The 20,925-nt window shown below is 45.0% G+C and overlaps 1 protein-coding gene across 1 annotated transcript in view; it reads left to right on the plus strand.

Annotated features, from left to right (window-relative positions):
* Positions 1 to 14,293, plus strand: part of T265_03350 (hypothetical protein) — a gene marked incomplete at both ends in the record, with an annotated part of 45,399 nt that extends 31,106 nt beyond the window's left edge. The window contains 8 exons of the mRNA XM_009167811.1: positions 359 to 616; positions 971 to 1,226; positions 4,814 to 4,928; positions 5,985 to 6,326; positions 7,953 to 8,140; positions 9,883 to 10,034; positions 13,248 to 13,481; positions 13,591 to 14,293. Of these exons, the coding sequence (XP_009166075.1) occupies positions 359 to 616; positions 971 to 1,226; positions 4,814 to 4,928; positions 5,985 to 6,326; positions 7,953 to 8,140; positions 9,883 to 10,034; positions 13,248 to 13,481; positions 13,591 to 13,932 (1,887 nt within the window). The remainder of the gene's footprint in view (positions 1 to 358; positions 617 to 970; positions 1,227 to 4,813; positions 4,929 to 5,984; positions 6,327 to 7,952; positions 8,141 to 9,882; positions 10,035 to 13,247; positions 13,482 to 13,590) is intronic.
* Between the last annotated feature and the right edge of the window lie 6,632 nt (positions 14,294 to 20,925).

Below are 20,925 nucleotides of genomic sequence, written 5' to 3' on the forward strand. Positions count from 1 at the left end.
AGTTTATGTTTATTTCGCATGTGACGTTTGTGTATTCTGTTGTTATAACTTGTTAAGTTAACATTTTGGGATAACGAAATAATCAGACGTTTTCGTGTGGTTTTACTTAGCTGTCCTCGAAAAATCCTCCTTTACCCCACAATATGATGAAAGAATCGGAAAAATATGACTCTATGAGTATTGTTTCGCACGGCACGCCTGTGTCTTTTTGTTGGTCAAATACATCAAACTGATAAAAATATCCAGAGGAATGACGCTGGTGTATAAAAATTATTGAACCTTTCCGAATTTCATATGGAGGTTATACACTTAGTCTGTCTGAGTCAAGCTCAAACCTGTCTCAAACTATCCCTTCTAGACCGATTTGGCTGATCTGGCCGCACTGGACAACGCCAGCGGCATCCTACATTTGTATTTTCTTATTGTCCGCCAACTTACCCAACTGCTAGGCCACTGCACGGCCCCAACCCAACGACGTATTCTTATGGATCATGTCATCAAGCTTGTTCATGCGGCGCCTCTCATATTCGCTGAAGATTCACAATCAACCAGTCCTAGTGCGGAATCCGTCTTTGCTGTCCTGATGGCCCATCGCATTCTTATACCTGGTTTAAAGGTTCGTCTCTAATTTTTCTTCTATTCTTGGTCCACTGGTTTTGGCTTAAATGATGGGTTCACAGTTACATGAACGCGGGAATCCGCCGGTTATTGGTTCAGGTATTCCGTTGTCAGGGTGCATCATGATTAGTTCTAGCTAAATGAACCGCGATTTTTTCTCTAGCTCAATTTTGCTTGAAGGAGTGTCCGTTACTGTTGGCCGATTTTCTGTTCTAGCGCTTGTTTGCTTTTTCCAAGTGAAGGCTGTCCCTCCAACCCTAGCAGTATGTTTTTTCTTATTTTTTATTTTGTAATTTGGCGTTGTTTTCGCTACACGCCGTTGTTTTAACCGGTTATCTTTTCTCTCGCACAGGAATGTATATGCCATTATCTGGCCGTCCGCTCCACTTCGGACGTTCGTGCCGTATCATTCAAAATGAAAACCAACGGGATCTGTGTATGCAGTGATGAGAGTCCTCAAACTCAACTCTCTCCCTCTCACTCAAGCTCCGATAATCCGCTGATCGGCTCGGTAGGCTCACCGGGTTTTGGAGATTTACGTTTCATCCGACTGTTTCTTGGACAGGCTGCTGAATTAGTTATGGATTTCGTGAGACAGTTCGCTATGGGTATGTCGCGTTTGTCGCTGCGTTGGTTGACTTATGTATGAGTTCCTTCGCTGTGCGAACACAGAAGTGCTCCGGATGGGGTAAACCTGCTTGTCAGCAGGCACTTTTCCTTTCCATGGGTTTTTAGTTGCGAATAAACCACTTGCGATGGATAGTTTGCCGTTGACGATATTATTTGGACGCCGTGTGTTCTACCTGGTCATCTGCTTCCTGAGGAAATCATCTCAAATTTCCTTGACGGTGTCGTTTCAGGGCCGATGCGAACAGCTGAAGTTTGCCACTAATCCTTGAATCTACCGACATCTGGAACCAGTCCATGTGGTAGATTCGTCGCAGACAGGAGGATCTTTTCATTCGATTGTCATCGGCTCCTCCACAATAGCTCAGATTTATGGCGTGCGAGGATCGATTTGGTTAGTCGCTTCACGTCAGTCAAGGTGTTCTTGTCTAGTGCTCACCTTGGTGGTTCTGGGAGTCCTGGATAACTTCATTCCATGTTAATGGCCTCGGAACTAGTTTTGTGATTGCTGATCTCTGGTGGATTTGCCGACTCCTCGCTTCACTCTGCTGCTTTGCTGCTGAAGGCTCTCTTAGGACCGTTTAAGCTAACTTACCATTTTGACCCAGACATCCGAGTGCATGTTGACCATAAACAAATAATCACATTACTATGGGATTAAAAAAGTTTGGTTACTCCATGGACTACTGCTCCCACTGAAATATGTTCTACAACTCTTGCCACAGAGGTCCAAGCTGATAGACAAGATTAACTCACTGATTTTACCCACTAACGTTCATTTGCTCAGACAAGCTGGACAACTGATAATCTTAGCTCATATTCTGGGGGACTGGATCCTGCTATCTGTCGCCTCTCAGAAACTCGTTTGCATGACTCCGGTCGGCTTCTTCAACTGCGTTCTCCATCCTCGAACCACAACTGGGCTTCTTTTCCACTTACCCCGCAAATCCAGAAGCTCCGTCAGATGGTGTTACAGGTTTGGGTGCAGCGCTTAGTAAACATAACAGAGCCGCTTCTCCGAAACGGATACGAGTCAACGGACTATTCGCTTAGTATGTTAGGTCTGCCAATGTAAATGTCTATCTTTATTGTTATCGTCTCTGTTTATGCACCCACCTCTACCTATGCCTGCGCCCTCAAATCGATCAAACATGATTTGTATGATCAGCCCGATTACTTGCTGGGAGGAGCCTCAGGTGCTAACACTGGTGTACCTACTGTAGATGCGAACGCGCTGTTAGGTCTTCTTGCATTACACGACATGCATCTTGTGGGTTCCGATGCCCTTAATATAACTAGGAAAGACAACAGCGACCACATTCTTACTCTGGTTACTTCGAATTCCTGACAACATAAGTGCCATTGCGCAGCCTGGCATCTTCTGTACGCCGAAATTGGAATTAGACTGATATCGCGTAATGATTCTGTCTAGATTGTCGTTCAACCTAGAGCCTATTTGGAATATGACTTGTCATTGGTGTGAACCTAACCTTTTTTTCAAAATTGAAGAAGTAAACTGGGGAGAAGCGACCTTACCAGGTCAGCGCAGCCAACTGGTGTAGCATCTTTCTGAAGTGGACTCGCCGCTAAACACTTCATATACAAAACTTAAACTGACATCCGCCGTGAAACCAATCGTGCACCCAGGCCGTGGATTTTCGGTAGCTCTGTTCAATTAATCCAGTTCCGGATAGCCATTCATCATGATCATGGTCAAAGTATTGTGCGATAGACCATGGGGTACTAGTTTTCCAGGAGTCTGATAAAAAGATGAAATTCGGTCTAACAAAGGGACCAAAGAGATTAAATTGCCGACAGCCGGCTAATCAGATCAGTTTTGTTGCGAAATAACTTAAGCTAACTAGTTTGTCAGTCAAGTGGAACCCGACTAGCAAATCTTCGGTAAATGAGTCACCGAGTAGAGCAATTGAAATCACACTCTAACTGGCCATTTATTATTCGCTCCGGTCGTGCCGGTCCTTGAAGTCGTCTCTTGGTCCGTCCCTACGTCTCCATCCACAGAACGAAATCCGCGAGTCCACGCGTTCACTCCAGGGACACATCTTCTGGCGAAGATGGATTTCCGGAACGTTTCAAGTTAGACTGTGGTACTTTGTCCAATCGGTTGTTCGACTTGTTTTAATGACGTCTCCGTCCAAAAGTGTATTCCAACCTTCTGATCATTGATTATCCTAGTACCCAAAAAATTTGAGAGAACAAAGTGTTTGAATCCTCATGTGTCCTAGAATCCCACGCCTGTCATTCTTCGAATGTTGTCTGCAGTGTACAGGCTGAAGAATCGTGAATATCAAGCTGAATTCTGCGGTGGACGCAGTTGCGTTCAAGTAACGACAAAATTTGGAGCACAAATGCGATTATCCCTTCGTGCAACTTTCAGTGCGGTTGATAGGATGTTCTTGAGAACTGAAGGTTGTACACTGAATCATTTTTCTATGGAAGAAAATGTTGGTAGCTCAGGTAGCGTAGATGGTGGTCGTTGGCTTGTTCGCTGAGCTGGGCAATTTGATTGCAAACGTTTCATCATCAATCGAGGTGACATCATCAGTGCGTTATTGTGGAGCGTAGGGGTGCGTAGCAGTGGGTTGGTGGTTATCCACAATAACGCACTGATGATGTCACCTCGATTGATGATGAAACGTTTGCAATCAAATTGCCCAGCTCAGCGAACAAGCCAACGACCACAAACTGAATCACTTTGTTCACATGTACAGCCGGTTATCATCGAGCTACAAATCATTAGCGGAGTTGACAGGAATTGCTCAATAAACGACTTTTCCCGAGCTGATCTGTTTCAGGAGCTGGATGACGCGAAAAATGGTATAATGTAGGGTGAATACCTGGCTGCTGCCCGAGCTATCCTTGCTGATCTTACACTAGGAGCGTGACGTGCGCTTCCCATTATGTGAGCACAAACTTCCTGTACCAGACTAGCCCGTTCCTATACTTGCCTCGACTTTTGTGAATGATTTGCTTGAGGTTTTGAGTTGTTGGATGTAACGTATGGGCTGATGGTGATTGTAGAAATAGCCTTCCGCACTGCCACACAACAACCGCACTTGCTGTGTCAGTTATGGCTACAGTGAGGTGTTAGCCTGCACCTGATCTAAGCTCTACTTCTCTATCATTGCGAAGACTGGTTGCCAAGTGAACAAGAGATAGAACAGCTGTCTGCACCCGACCAACATTGTCTATCAAATGTCTCACACCTATGTTGGCATCAGCCATCCACGCCCTATCTATGCGTAGCTGAAAGTAACGCAATTTTTTTGAGACCAAATGGCCTGAAGGCACATGGACGGTCCTCTATTCCTCATGATCATTAAGGCGTTCTGTCGATTTTACGCCGTCTTTTATATCCCTCATGTTTTCTGGTTGTATTCGTCATTCACTGACCGTAAAATATCCAGTTTCTCTCCATCATTTGTTAGAAATTCGGGCCTCCCGTAATTTTGTTGCGCTGAGAATTAATTGCGAGGTTCTCTGGCGAAATATCCCTTCTTATGTGTCGGGTAGTTTCGTTTAATACCAACCACTTTGTTTTGCTCAGATCCCCTCGTTGCTGATCATGTTCGTCAGTTGTTTGATGGATGGCTACAACTATTACACGTTGCCATCGAATCTGTACAATGCCCTCTATCTCATCTTGGAGCGGCTTGCATGGGGTAAGTTTCCTTCTAGTCTGAAGTCTTTGTCCACTGATGTGCCTCCTTAACCCCATCTCGCCACACAGACAAAAGTTGCTGGGTCATTCAGTGGTCAGTTATCTTGTTGGTGTGCTTTATGCACCCCCTGCCCATTATCAATAAACAAAAAACACCTTACTGGATCCACGCGATCCTTTCTACCTAGGATCAACGTCGGTACAGTATTTCAACTTGGCAAACAGGCAATGCTCGATGAAATCTTATACACCCTTAAAGTTTATGCATTGCGTGTGCCTGAAACACGCAAGCGTGGTTATGTATCTCAAAACTCCAAGCCACCGATGAACGAAACTTTGGCAGCTAGAACCACCGTACGATAAATGCTCGTAAATGCTACAGATGATAATGACTGTCCGGCAACCACTGAGTTGTGGTTCCTCATCGTAATTGATATTCGGCAAGCCATCATTTAACCCACCAAACTTTTCTACCTGTGGTTCGTCTTGTCTGGAGTTCCTCATGTGTTTGAAGTTTGTTTTTTTAACGAACACTAGATAATGCTTTGACTTGTACATTTGTAGGGGGCGACATGGTTCAGTGGTTAGAACGCGAATTTACTGACCGTAAGGTCCTTGGTTCGAACCCGACCTCTGCTTCTCGACTTCCCTGTCTAGGCTTGGGCAACCTGGCAGTATCCCACCCCTCGTGCTTCTTTCGGGTTGCGTGGCAGCTAGGCACCGAAAGGGTGCTAGAGCTGAATTATTATTATTATTATTATTATTATTATTATTTTATTATATTATTATTATTATTATTATTATTATTATTTGTGCGTTTGTCGATCCGCAAATCTGCTTATATCATAATAATCACGACGATGGGAATAGCACCTTTGCCACTGTCGCATATAGGTATTTGGAGACGGAGCTGTAAGACCGGAATAGTGCTTTAGCTGTCCCCTTATTATGTATTCTAGTCCTTTTTGACTTAATTAATGAAACGGTGCAGCTTTAAGCGTAACAGTTGCCCTAATACCTGGATATCAGCTTGCGCTTTCTTTTGTTTTTTGTCAAGACACACGCTGCTACACCACGGCTTTTGTCTTCCACCTTCCTACTGGCTTTCGGCTATTGATCATCTTCACAAGGCCTTGGAATCTACCTTTTCTCCAGTTGAACACTTAATATGTGAGAATCCAAGTATTCATACTTACTCCCTAATTCGTGTGGAATACTTATGCCCACAAGACACTAATCGAACAAAGTATATTCGACTCCTCGGGCAGAAATTATTTTCCCGCACTCCTGGTACAAACTCATCGACGTCTTGTGACTACCCTACTGATGAAGAAGTGGATTCGCCTACGTTGTCCTTCGATAAACGAATTGCGACGCAGTTTCAAGAAATCGATGAAACGTAAGTGTATCTGGCCTTTGGATTGAATTTTTTTCATTATTCCTAGCATGTTTCCCCTAGTAGATTATTCTACGGGCAGCGATGATAACTAACATGGAGGCGTAAACGTTAATTGCATTGGGTCGAGTAGTCTCCTTGGATCTGTTGAACCCCTTTTTGACCTCCGAAGACATTGAGAAGGTATCGTCGTCTTTTTATGCGCTAGATTTAGATACCTTGGCTGCCTGCAGAAACCTCTCTCCTTCAGCCTCTTCGTAGAAGTTGACAAGTGTTTTTCGACGGTCATGTGTTCACTGTGTATTGCTGTTCAGCTTATCAGCCATAAACCATGTACAGAAGGTACACGTTGTTTTCAACTGCTATAGTTTCGGTCAGCGAGAAATACGAGAGCAATCAAGACCTGCCCAGGAGTTGGAGACAATGGTGTAATCGTTTAATTAATGTCTAGTCGTCTGGGGAAAAATAGACTGGGCAGCTGCGCACTGAAGGCCAGAGCTGTGATTCAGGAGCACCACACACATGATTGGGTTCTGTCCGCCGATATCCTTAACCACTGATAAGCTGAATTTCTACCAACGGAGTTCTCAACCCAACTAATATTACTTTTTACTGCTCTCAAGCATCCTTGCCGCACCATAGATTGTCCGCCTCTGGGACTCTTTTACTCAGCACACGACTGAGCAAGAAGAGCTATGCAAAGTAGACGGCCGTTTGTCTTGCGAAGTATGTATCCTAAACCACGTAACCTGTGAAGCTTTAGTAGCCCGCCGATCGCTGAAGACTTCCCCCAAAACCCGAAAATCTCGGGGTTGCTGGTCTAGACCCGTTCAGTACTTCGAAAACATTGATGTTCAGATTCCGAGAGTTTTGATGCATTCTCTGAACGCAGAGAACACGTTTCTGATCCAGGAAGCAGTGTGGATCCCATTGTCGCAGTGTATACTCTTGACAGGTGAATCAAGCCGAGGCCATAAATGTGAAAAAAAGCTCTCTGACCTCAATTCGAGGCGTGAGTTTATTACTGGCTATCCTTCAAACACTATTTGTGGGTGTAATCCCACTCAGTTTTGCGGTAGCACTTTATATTTCCAAGATGTGGGGCAAGTATCAAACTGTGATTAGACTATATGGGATATCTAAGGTGGTTTGTGCTTACGAAGGAGAACAGCGTAGTCAATATCCTTGATCGAACGTCCGGTAGAATTTTCTATCTTTTAGAGGTGTCTGCAGGTGATACCGTGCCACAGACAACCGAAGTTTTAAAACCTCGTATTTGGTATCGTCAGGAGAAATGCATTACTATAGATATCTCAATGTATACTGATAACATTGCACTATTTGGTACTGCACTATTTAGGAAACCAATAACACGTTGGGCTTTGTACTGCTCACTAAATGTGAAAACGAATATTCTTTTTCCTCTTATTAAGTTTGTTGTCAAACGACATAGGTCTCCCGGATAGTTTCCCACACAAGCCGACGAATGCAGGTATGAGTTCGCTATCTTCGTATTGATTAATATCAGTCGTGCCCTCATGAATCCTTTTGATTTATCGTTCCCATAAGGCAGCCTCCACTGTTGATGGGTTTCCTCACCGAAAGTTTGTTGTCTCGTATCCTTTGTAGGACTCACACCTTGGTTATACGTCCGAAACTTGAAGATATTGTACGTGGCCTAATAAGCCATGGTATTCTTTCGCAAGTGGTGATACTCCTCTTAATCCCCAAATCTCTTCCCACGCATTTGTTCATGCCGCTCAAGGGACCGTTCCCACTACAGTCCGAATGGGGACATGTTGGCATCCCTGAGTCTCGTAAGTGATGATGATCATTACTGTGGCCGGATCCTCTAAGCTGATCACCATCTTTGTTACCTACGCACTTTTATTTGATAATCCCCATGTTGTTCTTCGCCCGCTGTATTTTAGTAGATTTATCCCACTTGTTTTTGGTATCTTAAACCACAGTGGAAACACGGAATCTTACTACTTGAAGACCAAGACTAGCTACTTCTAGTAGACGTCATCCTCTTGGGTATCCTTTATCATGCCTGCTGATCAGTGTCGTCACTTCAGTGCTACCGAAGGCGTTTGTTTTCACACCGCAGGGATATAGAGTTTATAAGTACTTATCATGGGGTGCCAATCTCATTTCTGTTATCTATGATTCATGCAATATCAAGCCGGTTGCACCACTTCAGGACGCAGTTTGGATGAATTATTGCCCGTGTGTTAATGCAGGCATAACGTGTTTACTAGTTCATCCCGGTATACTTGAGTGTCACTTGAACCGGAAGTTTCCATTCGATTCGAGCGATTTCTCGGACGAACCTGGACGGCGAAGCGCTCCGCCCGATATTTCAAGGCCGTCAGTAATGTTTCCGAAAGCAGTAGTGGATCAGTCGACTCCTCATAGTAATATTCCTGTTCGTCATATCGATTAAGTTCTGAACTTTTCAGCTTCACGAAAGATGCATATAAGGAAGTATTTTGCTCTTGGCACCAATATAAATGTTTGGGAGTAATCGTTCGGTAACATTTTGAAGAACATGATACTCAGTGGTTGCTCATTACTTCAGGTATATAAAGTTCTATAGTGTAAACCCTGATATCTGAGCTTTTGAAGGGTGCAATGCACATACCAAAATTATGTGAAGGCTACAGAGTCAGTCGCTATTAGAAATTTTGACATGGTGTTTATCAGCCTCTTACCTTCGGGAATCGGTTACTATAAGAAAAAGGTAGCAGGCGTCCGTTCCGGAAAAGAGCAACCGAGCGAGGTTTTCTGAATAATCAATGTCCGCCGAATTAATACGCCTGTGATGACGATGGTCAGCTTCGTGTAGGCGAAACTGTCACCACGTAAACTCTGTCCATTCTTTGGTAGCCATCGTCACTGATGATAACAGTGTCTTTTAGTTTCGAGAAATGAGAAATGAGTTAAGTTGTTCGTTGTTTTCATAAAGGAAACTACTCACAAGGTTGCTGAAAACTCTTCGACAGCCCACGACCCGTTTCGCCCTTCTTTGGGCTCATCAGGTAGACGCAGTCCCCGAGTTTTCATCAACCTTATGTTCCACTTGAACTTTGTTTCTTTATTCGTATTTGTGGTAAAGGAAGTGGCCGTATCCTGTGGGGCTGACCGCAGCCACCTTCAAACAGGGAACGTTTAAGAGAGAAGTGGTTTTGGCCATCCAGAAAAGTGCTCTGACCCTAGGGAGTGTACCCTGAATCCTAGTAGGTTGACCATATCACAACTTTGTGCAATCATAATGTATATCATTTTGGCTTCATCGATCGTTTCTTCTTGCATTTTGCTTTTTAGAGTGACCCTTTTTTAGACTTCACAGGATAGAGTAGCCTTTTCTTCACACATACCACTCACCCCATTGTTTTTTCACTTTTTACAGTATTAGCTAATACTTTGTTCAAAACAATTACTCGTGATACTATTCTGCATTCTGTTTGCAAATGTCACATTAAACTGGATTTTGTCACATCATTCCTAATTCCACTCGTTATATTTTCGCTCTTTTTCCTTCTTATTTCGCTTTCAGACCCGATTTCGCTAGAAAATTTGTATACGCTTCTCATACCCTGTCTTGTTCGGAAGTTCAATGTATGCATGCAAATCACACGGTGTGGCTGGCTTCGAACTACTGTCCAAAAAATGTACGAGCTGCCTGCCGACTGCAATCTGTCGTCCCAGGTTGGTTTGGATGAGCGCTTTCAATTTTTAGATTTTCTTATTGCTGTTGTTGTTGCTTATCGTCGCGCATATTACTGTAATTGGTGCTAGCTAAGTGTCCAGTGCGACTTGGACCGCTTTCAGGGAGTAACGTAACATGCTTAGCGCCTCCGTTTGGCATAATGCGCGATAGACCCCCAAACCTTCGTTTTTTTGGACCGGTCGCACAAGTCCTCACTCTGTGCTTTCGTAAACAAGGTGTGTCTGAGCAATCTGCTATTGGTTTCATGTCTGTTTGAATTCCTGTTATTGCTTTTCTGTGTTCTATCTCTATGGAATTAAATGGTCTCTTCCTAACCCCCGATTGACCTACGTGGAACACAGTAGGCACAGTAGATTACATGTTAGAAAGAGTATGAAAACAAGATTATGAACTTTTAGGCGTTTTGTCTATACAGATGCTTAGGCTGACCAATCAGGAATGTGGTCTGTAACTTGAAGCGACCAATTTTTTGCGAATTTTGACGACATTTCTCGAATGCAGGGTCCACTACTATGGCATGATCTAGTCAGGTTGCATCCGGCAATCACGCCCGTTACGCAGTTGGGAAATTAAATAGGTCGACAATCTCGAAATCTAGGAAACGAACACCAGCTATAATGAGCTGTTGCTTGTATATGAATTCTTGCCCAACGTGATCCGAATTTCCGGGTCGTCCATAAAGCCTATCTATGGAACTGGTTGAGCAGCTGTTAGTCACATCAAGAACACAAGTGACAGTCATAGTCTAGTTACGCGGAGCTGATGCGTTTGTGTTCTTACACCCTGAAACATCACCGTTTCGGATGGAATTCGAAAATAGTGTCATGACCCCCATTCACTATTAGTCTCAGTGGAGCGAATGCCAATCTGTAAAGGACGTGCTTTGTTGTGCTTTTAAAGTTGAACAGAAACTGCTGATGTTCAAGACCCACTCCCCCAACTACTAGAGCGATCATTACATCACAGTCGTCTGTTCCAGTAGGTCAGTTGTTTACAGTGTGTTACACAGGCTAGTTAAGCTCGTGATACGTACACAAAACTTGACATATGAAGCAGGCTTCTCTGGAACCTAGACGTACCGAAAGCATGTGCACTAGTGATTTTTTTCTCTTCTTGCATGCTTCCTGGATGTGAGCGTAGATCTCAAAAAGGACCTTGAAACAAATAAGTCTGTCGCTCCTACATTTCACAACGCGGGAGAATATTACCGTGCCTGTTGGTTGAATTGCAGACGTTTAATCACCTATCGATGGGACATTTCCAGTGTGGGTTGAGTGGGTGAATTCCTCCTCTTCTCTCTGTGCTTATATAGCTTCTAAATAAAATCTGGTAGCTCTGAAGGCCGTCTTCGCGTAGTTTGATTAGTCCCCTGTGAATCCGAGTTGGTTTCAATCTCTTGTGTCTGGTTGTTTCATTGGACGCTTTCGATTCGACAATTCCGTGTGATTGTGTTGTACTTCGGCCGTTCTCTTCTTGCTTTGTGGTCTTAATTCGTTCCCTTGATTAGTTGATTCAGTAGCCTTCTGTTTTCAGTAGTGTTCTTCCTTTGGTCCCATTAGTCCGTTGGTTGTCGTTAGGTTTCTCCATTTCCCATGTGGCTCAGAGTCCCGTGACTGTGTATTTATTTCTTTTGCTCGAAATGTCGAGGTGTTTATTGATCGATCTTTGTGTGGAGTACCACGCCTCGGCAAACTCTCGCTCGCGTTTCGTTCTCGCGTGAGCAACTTGTTTTGTCCGTGTGTTACCTGGGTGATTTAGGAGCTTGATGGGAAAACCTCAAGAAAGAGAACAAAGGACACTAGACGAAGGTCAGTGATATTGCAGGTGAACCAATGGAAGAAAGAGCGCTGCGGCTTAGTTGGCTACAACAGAGAGAAAATGGAATCTCAGGACGTGATCTACCCAACATCTTTTTCAAAATGTGTGCAGGTTTTCAAATGTGAAATCACCAGTATTGGTGTAAATGGTTTTGGGTTACGACTGGACGACCGTCTTGGTGTGCATATGGATTCGACTTGGGGGCTGTCTGTTTGCACAGGGGGCACATGTGTGGATGGTATCCAACAAAATGTTCAGAAGAATTGAGTTATCCGATGTAGCCGGTGCAGCGTGCCCAAGGCGATGTTGATTCGCGTGACGGACCCGTGTGGCAGACTGTACGTCAACTTCGTATTTGACGTTACCCACGCGGCGCTTGATGTAACCATGAGTCCATTTCTCGCCACCGCTGCGATAGTCCTTAGCCAAGACCGAATCTTCGGGCTGATAGATAGTGTGGACAGCACCATTATGGCGGTTGAACTGTCGCTCCATTTGTGTGTTTCTTTTTCGTAGGTGCGGGGAGATGGGCGTTTTGGTCCGAAGACATGTTTGCTATTTGGCTTCAAATGAAGTATGGCTTGTGGTTTGGAACAATGTCCAAAACCACCTTGAAAAAAATTGGAACATTTTGATTGGATTGTGCGTGTGAGGTGTTGGGGAATCCTTGTATGTGTGAGATGCACGCTGTCACATACTGACTGTAGAGGGACACAAAAACGATTTAATTGAATTATCCAAACAAGCCGGGCAAATTCAGATCTGGACAATCTGTGAGGTAGCAAATGTCTTTACATCGTACATTATTGAAAGACACATCACAAGTGAGTTCATCCGTAAGCGGTAAGTTGTTACCAGTACGTTCATGCGAATTCAGATTTCAGCATGGTGTAGTCCAGTAAAACAAATGGGTAGGATGTATTCATTGGAGATGGATGTGTTGAGTTCTGGTTAACCTGATTTCAGAGTCAGTCGATAGTTGGAAATTCATTCTTTTAAAAAAAAATAGGCCGAAATCCGGCGTGATTTGCTGGCATCCTGAAGGCTTCATCGAAGCCACTCATAAGTACAATGGCTGTATGGAGTTTCTGATCGCCGGTATGTATATACTAAAAAATAGTTGAAATACGCGCATGTTCATATGCTCTGTAATCCATACGAATCTTTTGGATGTTCTCTAGAATAGAAGCAATGTGTTTTGTCATGCAAAAGTACAACTTTGTTGAATGTCACTGCACGTTTACTTAGAAAACGGTATGAACGGGGAATTCATTTGAGTTTAATGTCATATGCAGCGTGTAGCTCTACAAGAGTTTTTTTACTTCACCCTGTTGTTCGTATCTTTATGTGGTTCCATGTTCCTTACTTTGCAGGCAACTGATTCTCTGTCTCTTCTGCTACGTATTCTCGTCCAACTCTTTTTCCGACACAATTCAAGGGACTCGCGATGCAACGTCCCGATTCCCTGTTTAACATTCACTTCCGACGGGAACGCTCTCGTGTTATCCGAGTTTGGTACGACGTCATCTGTTTTAGCAGACTCACTTTCTCGTGTCTTATGCTTCTTGATGAGGCTTTACAAGCCATACGACGTTCAGGATCCAAAGGTGAGAATCCAGTCAGTTCGTTGTCGGAGCTTGTGGTGCTAAATTTGTATACTTGACACTTTTCGTCCAGGAACGAACTTACACCCTACTTCTTCCTCTTATTTTTCAGATATTGGATAAAACTATGTTAAGGGAGTCTCCCAAAGGTCCTGTCGGTCTATTGCCATGCAAGCCTTCTAAAGAATGTTGGGATACTGATGGCTTTCTATCGGTACTCACGGAATTCCTTGATTTCGTGCTCCAAATAATCCGTCATGTTGAGGCTTATCCAGAAAAATCGTGCAATGAGAATGATACTCCAGATTCATCACTGTTTTCGAACGCAGCTGACCTTGTTTCAATATTCACAGATACGTTGTTGCCGTTTGTCGACTTTCCTTCACCAGGAACGCACGAAAATGTGAAACGGGTCATTTCTGAGTTGGCTACTGTTTTGAAGTTTAAGCTCTAGTCATGTGCACCTAGTCCGTGTCGTTCTAACCATTTTTGATTGAACTGTGAGATCACCTGATGCATTTAGATCCCGATTTGATTTTGCATTCTTGCTGACATGCCTATCACCCAAATCTCCACCGGCCAATCTGCAGGACCACTGCCCACCTCGACTCCAGTGCTAGTCTATTCCATTTACTTATTTGCCTTCAAACTTCTTGTCTTTGCATTTACGAAGAGCATAATTTTGTTGTGATGTCTGGTGCATCGTTTTGTTTTTTCTTGATCCTCATTTTGTACTGTGATTGTGGAAAACTATATTTCACTCTGAATCTTCTTGTCAATTTGGGTGCCTTGAGGAAAGCACCCGTCAAATGGAGACTTCTCAACCCGAGATGTATTTCTTCCCGCCTGAGTTATGCTGTTTTATAGGATAAATAGGAAGGGACAAAATAGTGGCCAAAATCGCTTCAGAAATATTTCGTGAACAGTCGGTGAATTTATTGCTGGAATTTCCCACTAAAAGTCCTGACTTCTGCAGACCGAACCAGTAGGTTACCGGTTTGACTGATTTTTAAGGTAAACGGGCAAGAGCTCAGTAATATTGGTTCTAATTAGTGGACTAAATCAGTGTTGAATATTGGCTAAAGTTCTTCGTTGATTACTGTTGAAAATTTAACTTCAGCTTGAAAGAGGATCGGATTAGTTGGGAGACAGTCCTCCACTAGTGAGCGTCCAGTTCCACCTAATGCTGTCCGTGTTCAGAAACTGTGTGGTAACTTCAGACACTTACCTCTGTAAAGGATGGCCTCTGGTTCAGTCATTTTCTTTGGGCTTGAAAATGTGGCCAATAACTTTCTTAGTCGACGTTTAGTATGCAGCATGCTCTAAGTTGACACTAGCTCATGATGAACCCAATATGCGGATTCAAGGTGCCAAGACGTTATTAGGGTTCCTCGGGCATGTCACCCCTGATCAAATCAAACACGACGATATCCTCGGTAGATACTCCCATCCGACCTAGGCTTTCCGTTCAATGCTCATGAATGCAAAACCCGCTGCCTTTGGCCATCTGGTCTACTGAGTTGGACCCGGTCTCGTGCCCTTGTGTCTGCCATTAACTACCGTTTTGTTACTTCCAAAGCAGCCATCTTCCGAACATCTGTATAAATTGAGTTGATATTGTAACCAAGAATGTCATTATCCTTATCGTACAGAAACCTTGGCAGTAATGCGAGTGTTCATTGGTCTATTGGGAGAAAAGAACGTTTTGATTACAAACATATCGTTACCAGTCTATGTGACAGTGAGGAGCGAGGCGATTGGTCAGTTGATGTGCGGAGGCGCGCGTGTATTGGTGTGTGCGCTGCTAGCCGGGTCGCCACTGGCAGCCAATAAAGTGCGAACACTACGCCCACAATGGACACGAGTTCGTATAAACAACTTCTAACAAAATTGCAGCCGGATGGAGAGCGGCCCGAATAATTACCATTTCCGAACCACAGTTTCGGAGAACTTCCGGTGTGCGTATAGGACGCGCTGGACCGAATTCAGATCATCACTGGCTGTTCTATTATTTTGTTGGCTATCATTCGTCTCGATTGGTTTGTGACTCCGCGGAAAGATGTATGATATACCACGACGGATTCGACCAAAATGATAGTGAACTATATTCAATTTATGCACCACTACTTTCGAAGGATTAACATCTCAAGCGGGCTACTCATAAAATGCCTTCTAATGGGCCAAAAACCAGAAATAGTAGTCTCCTTCCGGGCGCATCAAGGTAGGTCACAATTTTAATCTATAGAGGCCAGTGATAGAAGTCAAAGTGCACCAACTGGTGGTCGAGAGCAAGTGTGACCGTGCCCAAAGATTGGTGCACTGGATAACATGTCGAACAGTACAGTCACCCTACCGAGCGACCAATCGTGATCAAACATTAGCACCGGCGAGCAGTATTACACTAGCACAAAACTACTCAATGTGAACCAATAACGCGTTGCTACTCACAAATCCGCTGTCTAATGACACCTCGATTGGCGATGAAACGTTTGCAATCAAACTGCCCGACTTTGTGAACGAACTAACAATCATTCACACTACATAAGCCACTAACGCTCACTCCAACGTCAGTCATGCGAACTGTGAATGTGTGTGAGTGCTTCAAGCTGCTTTAGGACTTCTGGAAATCTGGACAGTTCACCTGGCGAAACTCTCATCCACAGCCGACCCAGTTCGGCTGCTCCAAAGTCCTGGTTGGGTTAAGCGCTTATAATAAAACTGAAACCTCGTGCTTTACCCCAGCTATTCATAAGGTAACTTAGACGTATCCCAACTCAGCTGTTCACTGTCCCGCTGAGTAAAAGTTTAAGTATCCGCAGTTTCTTTGATAATATGAGGGTACAAGTTAGTGTGCACCTGCATGCTTCCGAAAACCTTGCCAGTTCTTTAGCCTGATTACTGGAAGCAACCAAAGATAAGAGTTACTTCATTGTCTCCGAAAAAGCATTGACGTCAGTTAAATTTTGAGAGGGTCTATGGCGGTCCCCAAAGGACGACCATTCCAAACGACCTCCCGGTTTGTAGTGGCTCCTAAGAAAGATTCTGTCTAGCTTTCCGTTCCTTCCATAGATTTTGGAACCACGCTTCTCGAAAAAAATTATGGAAAATATCCACTCTGAAATAAACATACACAGCATCTGACGCCACGTTTGCCGCATGAACACTGACAAAAGAAGCACTTACAGGTTATGGGAATTAGGTCTCAAATATAGCCCCAAATAACGGCAACAAAGTTTAATCTATGCGCGAACTACCATGAAAAAAGAAAACGGGTTTGAAAGACTGTTTACGCCCACATTGTGAAGACAAGATTAATGGCAGAAACTAATACTCCGGAGCCTTGTTTGACAGGTCGCCTCAGTCCTTTTTGGAGGGTAGAGGAAAGAGACCAAGGATCCAGGCCTGTTTCGTATCCAACGAATTTGAATACGAAAATTGTCTTCCCGGTGCCAATCGTCAGACGTACATCCAAGATTCAACACAAAGCTCTAGCACCTGATGTTATTTATTCGAAACTTTAAAATTACCACATTGGGCCGCAGGTTTGTTGAAATTCGTTCAAACGTACTTGGGGTCACACATGGGCGCCGAGTTCCTAGTTCACTCTCTGCCAATGGCTTTGCATGGTGTCTCCCTGAAGATAGCGTATTTCCCGTTAAAGTTGGTCACTTCACGTGTTTTTTCGCTTTGGATTTGGAAAAAAATCTCAAGACTATTACAAAAATTACTGCGCCCCATATATTCGCGCAAACTCAAAATTGAGCAGACATTCACGACCTGTATAGGAAATATTTTTCTCCGGTTGCGCGTCAAACAAAGAGAAAGAATTCACCATAGCCAGGATTCTTTTCATATTGGTGAGCACACGCTATATCATGTGTGTGGTCAGGCGTTAACTTCACCGGTTTACCGAGACCTTGATAGTCCCATTAGAAGAAGCGTTGGGCTAATAGGCAGAATCAGCAGACAACACAATGATGTTGTCAATGCTTTTAAGTTCTGGCGTACATTCAGGAGATTGAAAGGGTCTTCAGGCGCATGTAACACACTCAGGGATGCGTTTAACTACGGGAGGCATCAGGCTGGGTGTGGCAGTCGTCGTACCGTCACTGGAACGTCATACGTGGGTTCGTGAGCAGCCCCGTGCATGAACATCATTGGGGGGTTTTACCGGTGTAACGGCGCTATGTGAAAAATAAGAGGTTTTCTCATAAATCTGCTTCGCGTCTGGTGAAAAGTGAGATTTATTAGGGAATGTGTGGAATCGACTTGTGGCATTCGTTTACGTTTGCGTGATAGTCAATGAGCATCCAGAAAATTTCAGGAAGACGCGTTCGCGAAGGAGACAGATAAAAGTTTTACAAACAAGATACATGTGAGAGCTCTGCTTCTCTGTTCAGTTGTCTGTAACTGTTCAGTTGATGTCTTCCAATAGAAAACTCCACAGCAAAAGCCTTCTTCCTTTTATTTGGTGCCGTGACCAGGATAAGGGTGAAAATCCCATGGCCGAAAGCCTTTGAGGGTTGGGATGTTCGGACCTTCCTGGAGGACTTCGAGGAGGTTGCGGGGGCTGTTGGACTGGATACCGACAAGGGTAATTGGCAGTGCCGAAGACCCTCCTCGACGGCGGACGAAAGTAGCCATGGATGCGGTCAAAACGGCCACTTAGACGATGGACTGGGCCGCCGCGAAGGAAGCCCTTGAAGCGCAGTTGGACAAGCCTGCCGACCGCCAGGAGGCTATGAGGTGGTTCAAGACGGCCAGGATGGCACCTGGATCTCACCCGACCGTGCCCTTCGCCGGCCTGCAGCATCGTTGGATTGGGCTTTGCCGGGACCGGACGGAGTGTCGTGCCATTAGTTGCTGTCTGATCAGTTCGTCGAAGGGTTCCAGCCGGCGCTTCGTGCTTATTTGCGGTTGGCGAGATCAAATGACCTGTTGTGCATGGAGGAGTTGGTTCATCTGGCACCGGAATTGGCCGAGGCACCACTGCCCACGTTGCAGTCGCAGAGGAACAGGGAGGAACTGCAGACGAGTGTGGACCAACTTGCGGACTGGCATGGGGCTACGAAAACGAAATCGCGTGGGCATGATCGAACGAGCCGGTGCTACAGGTTTGGCAGGCCTGGCCTCTGAAGGAAGCAATATCGTTCTGCTTGGTCACCTGTAAATAATAAAATTTTGGAGTAATCCTCTTTTCCTGGGTGGGTTGCGATTAGCGCACAGACACAAGCTGCCATACAAACCGTTATCGTGTTGGACGGGAAAATGGAGTTACGCTTGATTGACACAGGAGCAGGCGTATCGCTGAGGCGGAGAGGGAACCAAGGTGAACGCAGACCGTGCGCGATAGCCGTGAGAGCATCGGGCGGATATCGACAGGAGATTGACAGATTGTCAATGCACTCGATACGCCTAGGCGACAAGTCCATGCAGCAACCGTTTTTTGATTAGTCCAAACACAGAACAGACAATATTGTGGACAAATTTTCTCAAGGGCACAGATTCTGTGATTGACTTAAGGCAGGGAAAACTGGCGACGAGTTATAACGCAATCAAGCTTGAAGATTACCCAGGCGCTGCCGTGAGTGAGCTGTGTCCGAATACTTCGGATGAGGATCCGTTGGGCTTCTGCCCGTGGATTGAACACGAAATTAATCGGTCGTCAGAACGCTTCCGACTTTATGGCCACCGCCCGTTGCCGCTCCATCTACGGGAGAAGGTCCATAAGCAAGTTCAAGAGACGTCAAAAATGCATAATCGAAGAAGCCAATAATGCGTACAGTTTCCCAGTCGTGCTTGTAAGGAAGGCGAACGGAGAATACAGATTTTGCGTGAATTTTTGGCGTCTGAATGAACTGACCGTAAATCGGGTTGTAGCTGTGCTCTCGGTTGCGGAGATTTTCGATTTCCTCCAGCATTCACGGTATTCCGATGTGTTTGACTGGTGTTCCGGATATTAATAGCTATCCATCAAGGAGGCGAACCGGGAGAAAAAGGCGTTTTTACGGTTGGGAACACCCAAATAATGACGTTTGGTTTGCCTTGAGCACCATTCACATTCCGGCGTTTGATGCTTCGTTTAACGAAGGGACTCCAGAGTGTTACCGTCTGCGGAGAGGATATAGCTGTGCACGGAAATTCGGAACCAGAGCATGCAGTTCACTTGAAGGCTGTATTGAAGCGGATCCGGGAGGCGGGCCTGCGGACAAATGAAGCCAAGTCACAGCTCGTTCGGAGTTCTGTGACACTGCTGGAGCATAGATTGAGTCACCGATAAGTTAGTTCACTGCCATAAAAATTAGCAAACATCAAAGATTGTGCTGTCCCCAATTCAAGTCGGTCCCTACAGGGCATTTTTGTAAGAGAAGCATTCTACAGCCGGCTTGTTAAGGACTTCAGCACGATCGCTGCTCCACTGCGCGACTTTCTTGGGCAAAGTCTGAAATTTGAATGAACTAGGAAAAAACTCGAGGCTTTCGAGTGTATCAAAGCGCGGATGTTGAATTAGCAACTGACCCTCAAACTTCCCAAAGGTATTCGCTGTTGTACTGGGCGCGCGCTGGGCACTCCGGTTGCGAAAGAACGACTTCACAATCCAGCTCGTGCCAAAAAAAGAGAACCACTTGGCTGATTGGCTTTCAATACTACGGGCTGAAAAATGAGGATCAGTAGTCTCGTTGTCGAAGTGAATCCTCAGAGTTTTTGCAACTCCAACGGCAGGATCCTGTGTTGCAGCCGCCCTGTTGGATGGAAAGTGCGTTGAGAACGGAGAGAGACGAAGAATGGGAAACGTACCAGAGTCACTTCAATCGGCTGGGTCTGAATGAAGCTGGCATTATTTCTTGGAACGCCAGCTATTTGGATATTGTGCTCCCTGTGGTTCCACGCGTCTTGAGACGGAAGCTTATCGCCGAATGCCGCGAAATGGAACACACACAAGATGCACCAAGGCGTACGACATACTTCGGCAGAATGTCTACTGGCCAGCGATGAAAAATGGGGTGGTGGATTATGTGGTGTCTTGTGGGCAGTGCCAACTGATGAAAAGGGACACGACAGGGGAAACCCATCCCGCGGAACCTATCCCTGTCCCAGAAATCGACGAGTTGTGGTCCGTTGGCGTTCTGTGATTGACTTAAGGCAGGGAAAACTGGCGACGAGTTATAACGCAATCAAGCTTGAAGATTACCCAGGCGCTGCCGTGAGTGAGCTGTGTCCGAATACTTCGGATGAGGATCCGTTGGGCTTCTGCCCGTGGATTGAACACGAAATTAATCGGTCGTCAGAACGCTTCCGACTTTATGGCCACCGCCCGTTGCCGCTCCATCTACGGGAGAAGGTCCATAAGCAAGTTCAAGAGACGTCAAAAATGCATAATCGAAGAAGCCAATAATGCGTACAGTTTCCCAGTCGTGCTTGTAAGGAAGGCGAACGGAGAATACAG

Source organism: Opisthorchis viverrini (genome assembly GCF_000715545.1).
Source record: "Opisthorchis viverrini unplaced genomic scaffold opera_v5_46, whole genome shotgun sequence".
Taxonomy (NCBI): Eukaryota; Metazoa; Platyhelminthes; class Trematoda; order Opisthorchiida; family Opisthorchiidae; genus Opisthorchis; species Opisthorchis viverrini.